Here is an 18,413-nt window from a genome sequence, read left to right as displayed (position 1 = left end):
TATATATATATATATATATATATATATATATCACATATTAATTTTTTCAAGTTTATCACACAGTCACTTATTTCTCTAATTTTGTCACAGATTGGCTGACCGAAAACTCTTTCCTTGTAGAATCACTAAGTGCAAGTGTATCCATCCATCTGAACACACTTCTCTCCAACAACAATGTAGTACAGTTGCTGTACTACTTGGCAAAACTAGTCTAAGCATATGTATCCTATCACACATTCTAACTATTTTGATCACTTTATCCATTTAGTTTTCATCTAGAAATATGCTTACACCATTTAGCCTACCACCATTATCTACCCAGAATATTTTACACTTACGTTCTTTGCCTGAGATGAACCTGGCTGAAGTTCCCTCCACCTTACTTCTTGAATGCACCACACATCTGCATGTCTCTGTTCTTGCATTTAGACAAGTTTACTACTAGACCCAACTTTCAATGTGCCTACATTGACTGTGTTAACTCTATGGATGTGGAATGCATGACAAGAGGGAACAGGTGGTTAGTGAACAGCATTCAGCATCTGAATATGTTTGTATGGATGTTGCCAACAGGTAAACCATATCAGTTTGTCCCCCTGCATCTACCAGAAGAGGGTGTAGTAGACAACCATTGTTTATGAAATATAAATAATACTGATTAATTAGTCAACTGGAGTCACATTCCTGAGGTGAGAATGCTAGCTATGCCTTTTATATTGCAATACTGTTGTTAATAAAATGTTGGTGTGAGTGGAAGGGTGGTGAGGAAAGAAAAAGTTTTCTGATACAAGTTTCCCAAGGAGGAGGAGAAGGAAGAAGAAAAAAAGAGGAGGAGGACGAGAAAAAAAAATAAGAAGAAGAAGAAAGTATCTGATACAGAAGGAAGAAATGGGTGGGTGCACTGTGAACAAACAAGCTGCATGACTGGAATGAGGGGGAAATATACTAAGGACATGATGTATAAATTTTCAACAGACTGAACATGAAGCATATTTAGGACAGAGGCAGATATGTATACACACACATATGTATGATAATACACACAGGCATGCACAAAATAAATAAAATGGAAACACTCTACTGACCTGGGTTAGTTAAGAATATATCCCAACTTCCATCGTTGGGTTTAAGTTCATCATTCAACTGAGTCACATTACTCAGATCACACAACTTAGCTTCAGCATTGTACTGATAAGAGTTACATCCTGTATATTGTTGACAAGAATTTTTACACTTCTTTAAGGTCTTATCCTTAAGCCGTCCTAAAGTAGCCTTACTTGGTACGCTAACCTTTTTCAACATAACAGGCCCTTCATCAGCTGAAACAAAATAGAAAACAAGAAATATATTTCATATGCATCTACCCACTCAAGGACACATACATACACATTTCCTAGCATATGTTAAATATTGTAAAGCATGTGGTGCATAATTTTGTAAATGGTCAATTTATCATAAACAAATAAATAAATTTTCAGAATGCATATGATTTGTAGAACATCTTCAGACTTATTTGAAACCTTGTCTCCATAGTTATGCTGCAGATAATATATTTGTACACCTCTCTTTTAATTGTGTGCAGATCCAATCCTGTTTATTTCTGCTCTGTATGACAGCTCTGCCACTTTATCAGTTGTAATTAGTGCTTTGCAGCACACTCCTAATCATAATGAATTCCTCAAACAATAAAAAATTATATTTGTGGGAAAATGATAGGAAGGGTATCTTGCTATATTAACTATGAGAAAATATAGGAAATGCACTACATAGCGTGGTATTACTTTTTCTATTATTCTGTATATTAGATTATGTAGCACAGCTACTAGAAGTGAGACATTGTGCTGTAAAAGTACTGTCAAAGCCATGTCAACATGGAGAGGTAAAGAAAATCCACAATCACTGCTTCTACCACTGCCACCACCACTACTACAACTATGTGGGTTTAAGAAAGAGAACAGGAATTTCCTTTCTGATATGCACATATGCATGCATGCATGCACACAACATACAATTGAAAACATGCATAAAAGTTTTCAAGGTGAACAAATGCTGTATGACAATGTCTTTTTAGAATTTTTTCAATTCTTAATATTTTTTTTTCTTTTACAGATGAACCTTCAATGTCTTTACAGAAATAGTTGTCCGTAAGTAATCTAGAAATTCAAATGGAATCACAAATTTCAGAAGAAGAGGAGAGGATAATTCTTATAATAAAATACTAAGAATTGTAGTGAAGTCATTTTTGAGAATTTTCAGCATGCATGCGCGGGTCAGAATCTTCTGGAAGGCCTACAGAAGTTCCCTCAAGAGCATGTGCTTAAAACTTGCGAAAAAATTTCATCGCGTTTCTCGCTAGCGTTTTTGACTCGAGGTTCAGCCGTTGAACATTGCAGACGTGTTTTCACTAGCAATTCGCCTATGCTCTTGTCCCAGACGCATGGAACTTGACCAGCTCTGTTTGCTGCTGGAGTTTCTGTGAGATTGTTTCTCACAGGTGTTTGATCAACTCTAGTTTTGCTGTTTAATTACCAACTCATAAATTCGAGATGTTTCAAGTTATATATTTCAATTGTTGTTGACTGTCCTAATGAACATTTGTTACATGTTCATGATAAAAGTCTATTTTGAATGTACCAAAATATATACCAAACAGAAGAGTGTTGTGTGTGTAACGTTCTATTGATGATTGACTAAATTGTACATATTGTACATATTGTACATAAACAATAAAGAGTATCATTATTGTTTGGACGCTTTTCTTAATTCAAAACAAATTGATGTAAGGAAATTATGTAGCACCCACTCAGTGCAAGAATACACAAGCAGAATATACTACAGAATAATTACATTTTACTCGTTGGTAGTAATCTTTGTTCTTGACTTTCTTTATTTTCTTGGAGGAACTTGCAGTTTGCTTTGATAAGAAACATTTTCCATTTTCTTTATTTATTTCAAATGATAAACATTTTTTGTCTGACAAACATTTTTCTGCACAGGCTTTTGCTGTTACATTTTTTTTCTTCCACAATAATTTCCCTGGCACATCCAGAGCTGCACCTTTTACTTTCACAAAATGGATCTGAGGATCTAGAATTAAAACAAAATTGAAACCAATAAACAATAACATCAACAACAACTATAATAATTTACCATCATAAAAAACAAGTCAGAACTTTGAGGTAGGAATTGATCAATGAAATTGGCATCTACACCTGACCAGTATCATATTTCATTGGTCCTGAGAGGACAAAATATCAGCAGCATTTGAACTCTGAAGCTAAAGAAGCAGAGCAGATAACACAACACATTTTGTCTGATGCTCAGATGATTGTGTCAACCTATTACTCTTAACAACAAGAATAATTATAATTATTATTGATGATAACAATATTAATGATAGTGGTTCCTAACTCAAATAGAAGGCCACACACTGAGTAGTAAATATATATAGTAAATATATAAATGAAAATAAATCAACCTCAGAATTATAATAGTTGTTTGAATTTGAACTGAGAATGTAAAAGGATGTAGCTCACCACTTTACTATTTTGAAAAGGTTTGTCTTGGAAATCAAAAATCATTTCCCTTCCATCACCATCTTGTGAATCATATAAATATATAGTAAATATGGACACTCACTACTTCAAGTAGCAAGTCAAGAAATTTTAATTCATCAAAATTTTACTTTCAATGAGATGAAAAAAAAAATGTGATTATATTCACAAGGCTCTCTCTTCTGAATTTCATGACCAAAATAAGACATCAACATAATTTTACCCTACCACTTTGTTGCAAGCGTCTGTGAGATCCCTGGTCTGAAAATAACTAGTTCTCCCCCACAGACATTGAGGAACTAGTCATGTATTCAGTCAGTCTTCCTCTGACAAATGCATTTAACACAAAATTAAAACAAAATTGCATAGACAGAGAGAACAAGAAAGAAGCTACTTATGTTACCGTTACAGGTTTCCACAACTGGAGTCCATTTGTTGTTTTTTTCGCATACTGACTTTAGTTGTTCTCCCTCTGGGCAAGTATAGGTCACTTCAGATTTATAGGTGGTGGTTTCATAGGAGTTTGTGGCACCAGCAATGTCTTTTGGATTTCCACAGTCAATGTCTTCATAAGCTGAAATTGAAAACAGAAATTGACATCAATGTTGCATGTAAATTATGTGTGTGTACCCTGCTAAATGAGTAGGAAAGGCATTGGTAGGAATTCCATATGATATACTCAGTGCAAGATATGGACATATGAGAGGTGCAGTAGTAGAACTATGGGAAGATTAACAGAGAAAGTAGTCTTGTATGTGGCAGATGTGGAGGAACAATAAACACTAAGGACACACAGAAATTGGATTTTCCAGCAAACGCCCTATATATTGATCTTTTAAATTTTAACCCTATTTCTGGGGTTACTTCACAACTCTGTGGTCCTGGGTGGAGTCTTGCTTATGTGGTTAAAAATTTGCTCCGCAACAAAGGATGAAATTTGGTAGCTGAAAGCTATGTGGAAGCCTGCTGAAAGGAGAAACTTCTGCATTTCTCCTATTTGGTTGGCAGACTTAATCCATCATCCATTTTAATACCTGGCCCTTCGGTAGAATTGATGATGTCCACTCTGTTGCAAGCATTTGAAGAGGTCTCCGATCTGAGGAAAGCTTCCTTCCTACCTCCCACCACCCACAATCACTGTAGAAATTGCCATAGAGTTAGACAAAGACATTTAGCATAAAAATAAAACAAAATCACATAGACAGAGACAAAAAGAGAGCAGCTATTTGCATTACCTTCACAGGTAGAATTTACTGAAGTCCATTTATAGTCCTTTCCGCATTTTGACTTTAGTTTGCCTCCATGTGGACATGTGTAGGTCACTTCACTTCTGTAGGTGGTGGAACTGTAGTACTTTGATGCACCAACAATCTCTCTTGGTGGTGCACAGTTTATTTTGTCATGAGCTGGAATTGAAAACAGAAATTGATACATTGGTGTGTGCATTTTACGAGGAGGGTGACAATGAGGAGATTATGACAAGGTTAAAACAAATCAATATGTGAATCAATTTGAAGAAAATTGCTCACACATATAGAAACATATGTGTATTACATTGAAAAATGCAAGCATGAAAAGTAATATTCTTAAGATTATAAACATGGAAAACTACAGGACAAGTTATTATACCTGTAAAAGTATAGGACAAACTATTACTTCAAGTAAAGTAAAGAATAAGAAACTTTTTACTTAAAATATTGCAGCAAAGAATGCCAGTTCTTCTAATTTATCACTCTTGACAGTTCTCATCTTTTAAATTTATAGTACAAAACTGTTCAGCTAAAATGTAAGTTTGTCTAATTAGTCACTTTTTTCTGTATCTAAAAGAGCAAATTAGTCAAATTCTACTTAAATAAGTATAGTGTTACTTGTAAACTGTATTAAAATCATTATCATCATCGTTTAATGTCCGTCAATATCACTGTTTTGTGGAATTTTCTAGTTGTTATCAGAATCTTGCAAGATGTACACATGGAGCTGATTTCCTCTGAAAGCCAACAGAGTATCCCACCTGCAAGCCAACAGGTATCAGCACTGGTATTGCAAATGCATTGTGGGACGTATCACTGACTCTCACTTTGCTGAATGCACCTCCGTCCAAAGACTGTATGGCCTTCATAAGACATCCATCTATTCCTACCTTGCTTATAAAACCACAGAACATGTGACTCTGATCAAGGCCTTCTCTATATTGATCAATGCTAAATATAGGAGTTTGCTGTTAGCTAAATATTTCAACAACTTTCACTAGGAACACAGCATAAAGCGTCTTATGCAGTCTATTCTTGTTCTTAATAAATTACCCTTTCTGTCACTGTCATAACATTAATAAAAATCTGATTCTTCTGTGGTCTCCTCTCTCTAGTGCATCACTGTTGTATTTGTAGTAGTTGAGGCTACTCTAATCATTGTTTATGATTTTTCCTGTATTACTTTAGTAACTAGCCTGTAATCCAATTTGCCAGATATTTTAAGCCTAACAGTAATGATTCCTGATGAACCAGCTGCTTTTCCTACCTTCCTATCCTTGATTGCCCTGATCACAATACTTAAGACAATTTGAGAGCCTGGTCACTGCATTAGGTCTATTAACTACTCTTTTGTCACGTGTAACTTAATAGCACCAACTGATAGAATCTGTTAAACTGATTCTAAGTCAACTTTTGTGGTGTCATAGCCAATTCAATTTGTGACATGTATCCAACTACAGGTGACTTATTTAGCAAGAAAGTACAACATATTTGCAAAACAAAACAAAAATTCAAATATAAGTATAATTGTGTCAGAATATACTTCAATTCCACATCAACAGACAATGTGGAATTTGATTTGATACTAATATGATGTAATCACACTTATAGTGTGAATGTATCAGCTTCAGAAACATGTGTTGTACTTAAATGGATTCGTCCATTTTTATTATTCATATGTTTATTTATCATATACTGTGTAAAGTAAGTTACAACTGAACCTGGAGTTGTGCAGAATCTGTTATCTTATCAAAATTACTTCATAAAGTCATTTATGGAATGAAATGAATGTAATATAAATAAATTAATAAATCTTATTGATTGATTAGTTTTTCCTGTGATTGTTTTATTCAAGCCTCATGTATGTGAGATGCTAACAAGCTGTTGACTATGAGCTACAGGGTCCCTTTGAACTGATGTACACTTATATGTGTGTGTGCATGTGTGTATTATAAACATGTATATCTTTATGTATATACACATGAACATATACATGCACGTGCACACTCAAAAACTAAAATGAAAGCATTTTACTGACCTGGGTTAATGACGTAAGTATCCCAACCCTTTTTATTGGGTTGAAGGTCATGAGTCAAGTGAGTTGCATTACTGTGATCACAGAGCTTAGCTTTTTTATTATACTCAAAAGAGTGACATTCTGAATTTTTATAACAAGCTTCATAACAGTTCTTGAAGTTCATGTTCTTCAGTCGTTTTAATGTATCCTTCTCTGGTATAGAAGTTTTTTTAAATGTGAAAAGATCATCAGAGGCTGGAAAAAATAGAAAGGAAACAAAAAGTACATTTTATACTCTCTTATACACATATTAAATTTTATACAGCATCTGGTGCATAATTTCTTTTAAAAATGAGTATCACTGACTGTTTTCCTTGCTGGCATGGATTTGGCAATTTATTATAAACAAATAATTGATCCACATCTTCAGACTCATTTGAAACCTTGTTTCAAAACTTAAGTTGCATGTAATCCATTTGTACCTTCCTTTTCTAATGGTGTGCTTTTGTACAATTTAAACATAATTCAAAACAATGTCAACCAGCATGTGAAGTGTCCTTGTGGTCATTTAATCTTAAACAAAAGCACACCATCAGAAGAGGGGTGTACAAATGTATTATCTACAACCTAAAACCATGAGGCAAGGTTCCATGTGTGACTCATGATGTACTAGAACTTACATCAATTATGAGAAGGGTATTTCATGCAGAAAAATAATTTTTGGATGGATTGTATTTTTATAATAAATTGTCCATTTAAAATATAATGAACCAGATGACTTTCAGATATTTTATTCAAACTTTCAGCTATATGGTACTTCTACATGAGTATCTAAACTTGATGATCTAGCGTTGATGAGATGCAGTTTGGATTTATAGAAGCATGACTGATGCTATATTCCTGGTAAGGAAACAGCAGCAGTGTTTAGCCAAAAATAAACTTCTGTACTTGGCTTTCACTGAGGTGGAGAAAGCCTTTGACAGGGTCTCCCACTCCCTTATCTAGTCGTCAATGTAGAAGCTAGGGACAGATGAATGGTTAGTGGGTGCTGTACAAGCTATGTTCAGGGATGCTGCCAGTAAGGTGAAGGTTGGGAATGAGTACAGTAATGAATTCAGTGTACAGGAAGGAGTTCACCAAGGATTAATTCTCAGCCCCCTCTTGTCTATAATAGCCCTCCAGGCCTTAACAGAGAAATTTAAAACTGACTGCTCCTGAGAGCTCCTCTACTCTGATTACCTTGTGCTTATAGCTGAATCACTATCTGACCTCCAGAAGAAATTTCAGGTGTGGAAGAATGACCCAAAATCTAAGGGCCTTAGAAAACATGCATAATAGTGTTCAATGTGAACCAACTCCGTGTGAAAATGCCCTAAGAATATTTACTATACTTTCATAACACTTTTTTTCATGAACATTTCAATATCTGTCCTCATAGGTAAACCTGTCAATACTTTTTCAGAAATGGTTGTCTATATACAATGAAGTACAAATAGAATCACAAATCTCAGGAAAAAAAGGAAAGAGAATTCCACTGATAAAACCCAAAGAATAATTACGTTTTACTTTTTGGTAGTAATCTTTGCTTTTGTCTGATTTCATTTCCTTAGAGGTAGCTGCAGTTTCTTTTGATAAATAACACATCCCACTTTTTTTCATTATTTCAAATGATAAACATTTTTTATCAGTCAGACATTCATTTGCACAGGCTTCTGGTGTTACTTTTTTCTCTTTCCACAATGTTTTCCCAGATACATCCAGAGCTGCACCTTTTACTTTCACAAAATGGATCTGAGCAACTAGAATTAAATAAAATTTAGACAAATGGAAACAACATCAACAGTAATAATAATTTCAAACATAGAAAACAAAAAGGACAAAAATTTGAGGTAGGGGTTAATTGATTAAACTGGCTCCTACACTTGACTAGTATTTTTATTTTATTGGCCCTCCACAATCTTAAAAAGGGAAGGCCAGATTATCTAATGTGGTCAAAGGGTCAAACCTGACTTGGGTAATGGAATTGGTGGGCATTACACTCTAACAATATATTGAAGATTAGTGGAGGGGAAAGAGCACTGATATTCTCAGGAATGTTCCGGACTTTCATGTAAATGAGGTGGCAAGTTGGTTTCAAAAATGTTTTTGGTCTGGGAATACTACAGGCAACTTCCTGGCAATGCTAACAAAGAACTCTTCTAGTCCCCCACCCAAAAGAAAATCTAGTCATGAATATACCATCAGACTGTGCCATCCAAGATGTGCACAGAGTAACAAATTAATGTTACAGGCACTCATTCAGTGTCCAGGCATTATTGACTTATAGATTCATGTAAAACAGCAGCTATTGTGTGTGTTTCAAATCTGTCAGAAAATTCCATTATGATGATTGCCCCACATCCTCCTTTAACTGAGTGCAAAAGGTAGTTTTCCTCTGTCTGGTAGCTATAGCAAAAAAGGTTGTGTAGTGGATGAGATTCAAAGGTCTGGTAATTGGGACTTTGCTCTTTGGTCAATCCCTAATTTGTATTATTAAGGTTTTACTTGTCAAGAAGTTGAGGATGGAAAAGAAGATACTCTTCTCAAGAAAATTTATCAAAAGTATTGCGGAGTTGTAAGAAGAATGAGAGCATTTGGGGGCCCACAATGCATAAACCTCTATGTCAGAGAGCAATAATTAGATAGGACACTTGTACTTGAAGTAAAGAACGATGGTGGAGCACTTCAAATCATCCTAAATAGAGATCCTTCTACATTCCAAAGGACGGCATCATCATTCTCATTTGCATTTTAAATGTATAAATAAATACTTGTTTCAGCATTGGATGAAATGTTAACAAATACAGACCAAGTCAACTCTCTCTGTCACTCTTGTGGTAGTCAAGAACGCAAAATAACAGTCAAGTAATGGAACAGATGATGTTGAATAAACTTCTGCAACATAAAAGTTGTATTTTTTACCTCCAATCAGAAACCATCATTATTTGTTTCATTATAATTTAGGATGGTGGAATGGAATATTATTTGAGAATCAGAAATCTGTTTTAGATTATGGCTGACTTCTAGTATAGAAGAACTCAGTGCCATGTATTATACAGAATTTTGGATGATGGCACACTGTATGGATGAGAATGTTCAAGTTAGAAATTAAGAGAAAAACTGCCAAAATGAGCTGAGGTATAGCTATGGAAGTAATAAGTCAACTTCATAATATTGTAGCACTGTTTGGACTTCTGGCTCTGTGGCTAAAAATCTGCTCCACAGCTAAGCTTTGTTGATAACATTTGGTGGAAGGAAACTAGCAGAAGCCTGCTGGGGAGAAAATACTTCCACACTTTCTTTGGTGGAAGACTTAATCTATCAGCCAAATCAATATCATTACCCAGCTCTTGAGTATCTTTAATGAAGTCTGTTGTATTGCAAGAATTTGGGGAGGTCTCTGGTCTGAGAATGAATTCTCTTCTCCCTCCCACCAGTCACAAATACCATGGAAATTGTCACGGACACAGCTAGTCTTTCTCTGACATAAACTTTGAACACAAAACTAAAACAAAATTACAAAGACAGAGTCAAAAAGAGAGAACCTATTTACATTACCTTTACAAGACACTTCTGGAGCCCATTTATTGTTCTCTTTACATGCTGCCTTTAAAATTTCTCCATCTTGACAAGTATAGGTTACGTTAGATTCATAGGAAGTCGTATTGTAAGATCTCAATGTACCAGAAACATCTTTTGGTGGTCCACAGTCAATTGTTGTCAAGACTGGAATTGATATGAGAGAAATTAATATCACTGGTGTATATATGTTAGGAGAAAAGTGAGAAAGAGGAGATAATGACAAATTTAGAATACAAGACTGAACAAAGTAAACATATTTGCATGCACATGCACAAATATATATATGTAGTATCTTTTGTGAGTACAGTTAGACCTCCCTGTAGATTATCTTCATTCAGTCTACTTTCAATATAATTGTTTGATTACTATTATAGTTAGCAGTATTACTTGTTATGATATACAACAGAGCAAATGTAGGAGAAATAATGATGAACACAAATTTATATCATATGTTTTCCATATCATATGTTAATCCCAAGCAATATCAAGTATCCTTGCTAGTGTATATAAAAATATATACACATTCGTATACGTATATATAAATACACAAAGACATATACAATAAATAAAATGGAGAATTTCTACTGACCTGGCAAAGTCATGTATATATCCCAACTTCCATTGTTGGGTTTAAGTTCATTACTCAACTGAGTCATATTACTCAGATCACACAACTTAGTTTGCTCATTGTACTGATAAGTGCTACATCCTATATATTGAAAGCAAGCTTCACTACACTCATTCAAGGTCTTGTTCTTAAGTTGTCCTAAAGTAGTCATTCTTGGTACACTAACTCTTTTAAGCTTCAAAGGTACATCAGCTGGAAAAAGAAAAAGAAAACAAGGAATACATTTTATACTCATCCACCTACCCAATCAATCACAAACACATTACATGCACCACAAACATCATTAAATACTGGAAAGCATGTGACAGATGACTTGTGAATGGACAATTTATTTTAAATAAATAATTGATCCACAAAATGATGCCTTAAACAGAATTCATGTGATTTATGGAACAATTTGTGAGTTATTTGAATGTAGTTAGATTGATAGTAATCTTTATGTTTAAATCAAACTTCTTGAAGAATCCTGTTAAATTCTTCCTAAATGTATTCATAGTGGGATTGTTCATATTACTTGAAATTGTTAGGCCAGTGTCTCTGTATTTGAGGGTGCCCAGGATAAATATAGCAGTTACATCTGCAGCTTCAGCTCAGTTAAAAATTCTCATTATATATATATTATATATAATGAGAAACATTTATTGCCACATCAATATGGCTGTTCGACTTTACTACTGTTTTAACTCTAGGCAGATCCTCCACCAGTTGGTTACCAGTGCAACCTGCACCCTGTATATATTGCAAGCAGGGGAGCAAACCTCTACCATCCTCCAGCAGATGGTAGGACTACTTGTTGTGCTGCTTGCTGTGTTGTTCTTCATACCATGGAACTATTCTGAAGAGAAACTTATTTTAAGCAGCAAGGATTCTTTTTGTCCCAGCAGACAATTGGTCTGATTCTAGAGGTATGTGGAAATGTACTCTCTTTGTGTGGTATAATGGTTGGTGAGAGGAAAGGGATCTTGCAATATTAACCATGACAAAATATAGGAAATACACAACTACATTGATTGGCATTACCTCAGCACTGCGCTATAACAGCACTAAGGTAAACATGGATAAATGATGAAAAGGCCGTTGCTGCTGAAACTGATGTTACAGTAGCTGTTGCTGCCACCACCACCACCACCACCACCACCGCCACCACCACGACTGCTACTCAGGTGTAAGGAAAATAAGAAGTTTCTTTTCTTACATAAAAATGCAAGTGAACCTATGCATAAAAGTGTTACTCCCACCACCACCACCACCACCACCACCACCACTATTATTACTATTCAGGTTTAAGGAAAATAAGAACGCTTTCTTTTCTTACATATAAATACGATCAAAAGCATGCATAAAATTGTTCAAGGTGAATAAATTCTCAGTAAGAATGCCTTAAAAGTATTTACAATTCTTAATATTGCATTTTTTTCTGTCCTTATTTGTAAACCTGTCAATGTCTTTACAGATTTGGCTGTCTACATACTATGAAGTACAAATGAAATCACAAATCTCAGGAAAAAAAGGAAAGAGAATTCCAATGATAAAACAAAGAATAATTACATTTTACTCGTTGGTAGTAATCTTTGTTTTTGGCTTTCTTTATTTTCTTGGAGGAACTTGCAGCGTTGTTTGATAAGTAACATTTTCTATTTTCTTTATTTAATTCAAATGATAAACATTTTTGGTCTGACAAACATTTTTCTGCACATTCATCTGCTGTTACATCTTGCTTATTCCACAATGTTTTCCCAGTTTCATCCAGAGCTGCATCTTTTATTTTCACAAAATGGATCAGAATATCTAGAATTAAAGGAAAATTTAAACCAATAAGCAACAATATCAACAACAATAACTTTTCATCAAAGAATCTAGGTCAAAACTTTGAGGTAGAAATTGATCAATGAAATTGACTTATACACCTGACCACTAGCATATTTCGTTGGCCCTGGAAAAGCAATGCTTACATCAGTTGCATTTGAACTCTGAAGCTAAAACGCCAGAAAAATGACACAACACATTTTGTCTGATACTCAAATGATTCTGTCAATCTATCAGTCTTAATAACAAGAATAATTATAATTATTATTAATGGTAACAATATTACTGAAGATAGTTCCTAACTCAAACACAAGGCCACACACTGTGTAGTGAATATAAATAAACTTCAGTACTTGACTAGCACTTGTTTTATCAACCTCAGAAGTAAATAAGACGAAGCACATCTTGTTTGAATTTGAACTGAGAATGTAAAAAGATGTAACTAAATGCAACTAGCTATGGAAAAGGCTAAAACCCATCACTTTTCTGATTTTGTCATGTCTTGTCCTAGGAAACAATATAATTTTCCTTCTACTATCATGTAACGAATAAATATAAATATGTAATAAATGTGGACACTCACACCTTAAGGTAGCAAGCTAAGAAATTTTAAATTATCAAAGTTATACTTTCAATGAAATGAAAAAAAAAAAAAAGTGATTATATTTATGAGGCTGACTCTCTTATTTATGAGGCTGACTCTCTTATTTATGAGGCTGACTCTCTTATTTATGAGGCTGACTCTTCTTAATTTCATGATCAGAATAAGCCTAATTTTAACAAGAAATGAGGTTGAAATTTTGATTAATAAAAATATTTTCATTGAACAAGTAGCCCCTTTACTATTTGTTTTCCATGCAGGAAGTGGCCCTAAGTATTTTTCCCAAGTTGTTCTTTTAGCATAAATATGGGATGAATGGTGTAAGCCAAAGATTACAGTTTGATTCTCAGTCCAGTTCAGTTCACTTTACATAACCCTTGATAAAGACATGAACATCACATTCTTATTGATTTTCCTAATTATGACTCTAAACTCTTTTGTAAGAATTTGTAGAGGTCTCTGGTGTGAAGAGAGCTTCCCTCTCTCTCCCACCTGTCACAAACATCATGGAAACTATTATGGACTCAGTCTTCCTCTGACAAAGACATTTAACATGCAAAGATGGAACAAAATTACTTTGACAAAGACAAGAGAAGAGAAGCTATTTACGTTACCGTTACAAGCAGATGCTACTGGAGTCCATTTGTTGTCCTTTCCACATGTTGACTTCAGTTGTTCTCCTTTTGGGCAAGTATAGGACACTTCAGATTTATAAGTGGTGGTTTTGTAGGTCTTCACTGCATCAACAACTTCTTTTGGAGGTCCACAGTCAGTATTATAGAAATCTGGGATTGATAAGAGAAATTGATACCAATGGAGTGTGTTTGTTAGGAGGAAGGTGAGATGTAGATAATGAATGAATAAAATTGAAGATATAAATACATACATACGAACATAAACATTTATATATATACTTGTACGTATGAATATGCATACAAATATATGCATATATTTATTTATATATTCATAAACATACAAACATACATATATACATACATATGTATATAATTCAATATACATATGCTTTGGAACAAAATATTTTGAGTTCTAGCAATAGGTTATTAGTAACATAATGCCTAATGAAATAAAATGTATGTCTGGTCAATATATACACACACGCGAAAAATTTAGAGAATAATATTGAGTGAAAGAAACTGAAGAAATTTATAATCTTATATATATATATATTTACAACACATGCCTATATACCTATATATTATATGAACATATACAAGCAAATAAGTGAGCATGTGCATAGACATACATATCTACTCACTGTCACTCTCATGCAAGGAGTGTCATTCATTTCCAATCTTTTGTGAAAACATGTCCTTACAGAATATACAGGGTGTTTTTTAGTGGCATGAGTACCAGTGAGGTCAAGAAGTAACTCTCACGGCTACACTCTTCAACTGAGTGAGAAATGCTATTAAAAGAGGATTCTTGGCTACCACAGCTGAGGGAGAGAGAAAGAGACTGTGAAGCATTGAGGATCAAAACCTAAAGATGGCAACAACTGCAACTGTAGAACCTCTTCATCCTGCCCTTTAGAATGTAACTGTCTCTTAAGCAATATTCTATTGTGCAAGCATAATCTCAAATACTACACTAAGTACTATATCCACACATATATAGGGTCTACAGCAAACCACCTCAAAACATGATACAACCACCACACATGCATGTGCATGCACACACACACAAACACAAATACACATACTTTTTGCAACCTAAACGATAAAAATAGTACTTCACTAACCAAACCTACATGGACTTCAAAATCAAGAAATATTCCATTTACCATTAACTGCAAAATATTTCTTGGCTTACTATATAGAGTTGTGAGTGTCTACATTTACTACATGTAGAATACACACACATTAAGATAAAATTACATGTAAACCAATTTTTGAGAGGAATGAAGTTAGTTGCTCCACTGGATGTGCAAAGTCAGTGTACATATGCAACAGAGCACTCATGTATTAAGAGAAAAGTCAGGCATAAAAACAATTAGATGCAGTGTGCAAGCACTGATTTCATCATGTGGTGTGTATGGATGTAGACAGCTGCATAAAGAAGTTGAGCCTAATGAAGGAAATTGCATAGGACCGAGATATTTGGCACCTCCAGAAGACCCATCCACCATAGCAAAATTGATATCTTAAAATCACCAAGGTAATGCTTGTCCATGAGGGACTCTGTTCCTCCCCTACTGCCATCCTCTCTGACCTGTCTACCTTGCCCCCACACTTCATCCCCTAACACTCATCACTTCTCTATCACCTGAAAGCAAAGTAGCCTCATACTACATACCCCTATTCATTCACACCTCGCTCAGTTTATTTCCTCCCCTCACTCACCTGCTCCCTTTATCTTAATAACTTGGAGACCATGTGAAACAGACAATGGAGCCTTGTGTAATTCTTGGCCTTACCAGCTCCTGTCAAACCAGCCAACCCCTACCAGCATAAAAAATAGATGTTAAATGATGATGATGATGATGATGATGATGATGATATGTATGCATATTGTATGCACATGTATGTACGTGTAAGTACACACAAACACACACATATATGTGGCAACACACAATAAATAAAATTAAAAAACTCTACTGACCTGGGCTAATGATGTAAGTATCCCAACCCTCTTTATTGGGCTCAAGGTCATGTGTCAAGTGAGTTGCATTACTTCGATCACAGGTCTTAGCTTTTTCCTTATACTCATAAGATTTACATCCTGGAGTTTGATGACAAACTTTATCACACTCCTTTAAGCTCACGTTTTCCAGCTGTCCAAAAGTATCCTGCCCAGGTATGGAAGTGCTTTTAATTGGTAAAATCTCATCATGCGCTAGAAAGGAAAAAGGAAGAAAACAAGGAATACATTTCATACTCAGACACATTAAATGTCATATAGCATCTGATGCATAATTAGTTTTAAAAGGACAACCTATTTTTGAATAATTCTGGGAGCATGGTATACTTCCTCCAGACATCAAAAATGCAGTCAACATCACTCTTTATAAGAATAAGGAAAAAAGTTACAAAGCTCCAATCACAGAGGCATTACCCTGCCATCACACGAAAGATCCTGGCCTGAATACTACTCATTATGGAGTGGTTTTATATATTGACCATTGCTGTGGATCATCTCTCTGAGAACTACTGTTGTTTTAGAACAAACCAAAACACCATGGACATGGTGTTTGTCTTGAGCCAGCTCTACTACTACTTACTACTTACTACTACTACTACTACTACTCAGGTTTAAGTAAAATAACAAGAATTTCCTTGCTTACACACAGAGAAAGAAGCAACTGAAAACATGCTTAAAATGTTCAAAATGAATAATGGCTGTTATTACAGTTCGTAAAGTTGCTTATTTCTGGAATATACTTATGTCTGTCCTTATAGATAAACCTGTCTGTCTTTGCAGAAGTGGTTTTCTGTACACTATGAAGTACAAATGAAATCACAGATTTCAGAAAAAGAGGTAAAGAGAAACACGTAGAATAATTACATTTTATTCGTTGGTAGTAATCTCTGCCTTTCATTGGTTTTAATTTCTTGGAGGAAGCTGCACTTTGCTTTGAGAAGTAACATGTTCTACTTCCTTTGTCTATTTCAAACATTAAACAATCTGCATAAAATAGACATTTTTGTGCACACGCATCTGCTGTTACATTTTTCTTATCCCACAAGGTTTTCTTAGGTGTATCAAGAACTGCACCTTTTACTTTCACAAAATGGAGCTTAGTAACTGGAATTAAAGTAAAATTGAGACAAATGCAAAAATGCAGACAACAAAAACAACAACAACAATAATAATTTCTAATGTATAAAGAACAAAGGTAAATGTAGAAAAAAAATTAACTTAATGTGGTACTGTCTGGACTTGTGGTAGCATGGCTAAATATCTACTTTACAACTAAGCCTTGCGAATGAAATATAATGGTCAGAAACTAGTAGAAGCCTGCTGGAGAGAACAAGATTCCTCATTTGCTGTTCTTGGCTGGCGTGTTTAATCCATCACCAAAATTAATACCATTACCTGATCCTTGGATAGTTTCAATGAAGTTCACTCTGTCACAAATGTTTGGGAAGTTATCTGGTCTGAGCTTAGCTTTCGCTCTCCCTCAAACCAGCCACAAATACAATGGAAATTGTCATGGATTCAACTATTCTTCCCCTGACAAAAATATTTGACAAAATAATTAAACAAAAATACGTAGGCAAAGACAACAAGAGAGAACCTATTTACCTTTACAATTAGATGCAACTGGAGTCCATTTAGAGTTCTCTTTACATAACGATTTTAATATTTCTTTTCCTGGACATGTGTAGGTCACTTCAGATTTATAGGAGGTGTTAGTGTAGGACTTCTTTGCACCAACAACATCTTTTGGAGGTCCACATTCAACTCTTGTAATATCTAGAAGTGATAATAGAAATTGATATCAATGGTGAATGTATGTTAGGAAGAGGGTGAGAATGAGGAGATAATAACAAATTTAGAATAAAAGATATTGAGTGTAACAAACTGAAGATGTCCGCATAGATACAGACATACATATATCACATGAAAAGAAATGATTAAGGATCCTGCTGAAATATCTTTTAAGCTCTCTGTGAAGAAAAGGAAACTAGGCTAAAATGATTGTGCCATGATATATATATATATATATCATCATCATCATCATCATCATCGTTTAACGTCCGCTTTCCATGCTAGCATGGGTTGGACGATTTGACTGAGGACTGGTGAAACCGGATGGCAACACCAGGCTCCAGTCTGATTTGGCAGAGTTTCTACAGCTGGATGCCCTTCCTAACGCCAACCACTCAGAGAGTGTAGTGGGTGCTTTTACGTGTCACCCGCACGAAAACGGCCACGCTCGAAATGGTGTCTTTTATGTGCCACCCGCACAAGCCAG

At 34.9% G+C, this 18,413-nt stretch overlaps 2 protein-coding genes across 2 annotated transcripts in view; both read right to left on the bottom strand.

Moving 5' to 3' along the window:
- LOC106869390 (uncharacterized) overlaps positions 1 to 4,707 on the bottom strand; it is a 206,146-nt gene extending 201,439 nt beyond the window's left edge. Inside the window, exons 1-4 of the mRNA XM_052970991.1 lie at positions 4,680 to 4,707; positions 3,958 to 4,128; positions 2,848 to 3,087; positions 1,086 to 1,319 (exon numbers count right to left, since the gene is read on the bottom strand). Of these exons, the coding sequence (XP_052826951.1) occupies positions 1,086 to 1,319; positions 2,848 to 3,087; positions 3,958 to 4,128; positions 4,680 to 4,707 (673 nt within the window). The remainder of the gene's footprint in view (positions 1 to 1,085; positions 1,320 to 2,847; positions 3,088 to 3,957; positions 4,129 to 4,679) is intronic.
- Positions 4,708 to 8,279: 3,572 nt separating this feature from the next.
- The window catches only part of LOC128248841 (uncharacterized), a 104,199-nt gene continuing 94,065 nt past the window's right edge, over positions 8,280 to 18,413 (bottom strand). The window contains exons 51-58 of the mRNA XM_052970990.1: positions 17,741 to 17,911; positions 17,000 to 17,239; positions 16,097 to 16,330; positions 14,092 to 14,262; positions 12,619 to 12,858; positions 11,032 to 11,262; positions 10,419 to 10,586; positions 8,280 to 8,620 (exon numbers count right to left, since the gene is read on the bottom strand). Coding sequence (XP_052826950.1) covers positions 8,280 to 8,620; positions 10,419 to 10,586; positions 11,032 to 11,262; positions 12,619 to 12,858; positions 14,092 to 14,262; positions 16,097 to 16,330; positions 17,000 to 17,239; positions 17,741 to 17,911 — 1,796 coding nt within the window. The remainder of the gene's footprint in view (positions 8,621 to 10,418; positions 10,587 to 11,031; positions 11,263 to 12,618; positions 12,859 to 14,091; positions 14,263 to 16,096; positions 16,331 to 16,999; positions 17,240 to 17,740; positions 17,912 to 18,413) is intronic.

Source organism: Octopus bimaculoides, chromosome 10, assembly GCF_001194135.2.
Source record: "Octopus bimaculoides isolate UCB-OBI-ISO-001 chromosome 10, ASM119413v2, whole genome shotgun sequence".
Taxonomy (NCBI): domain Eukaryota; kingdom Metazoa; phylum Mollusca; class Cephalopoda; order Octopoda; family Octopodidae; genus Octopus; species Octopus bimaculoides.
The sequence above is the reverse complement of the archived record's forward strand: the minus strand, read 5'-3'. Positions and strand labels throughout refer to the sequence as shown.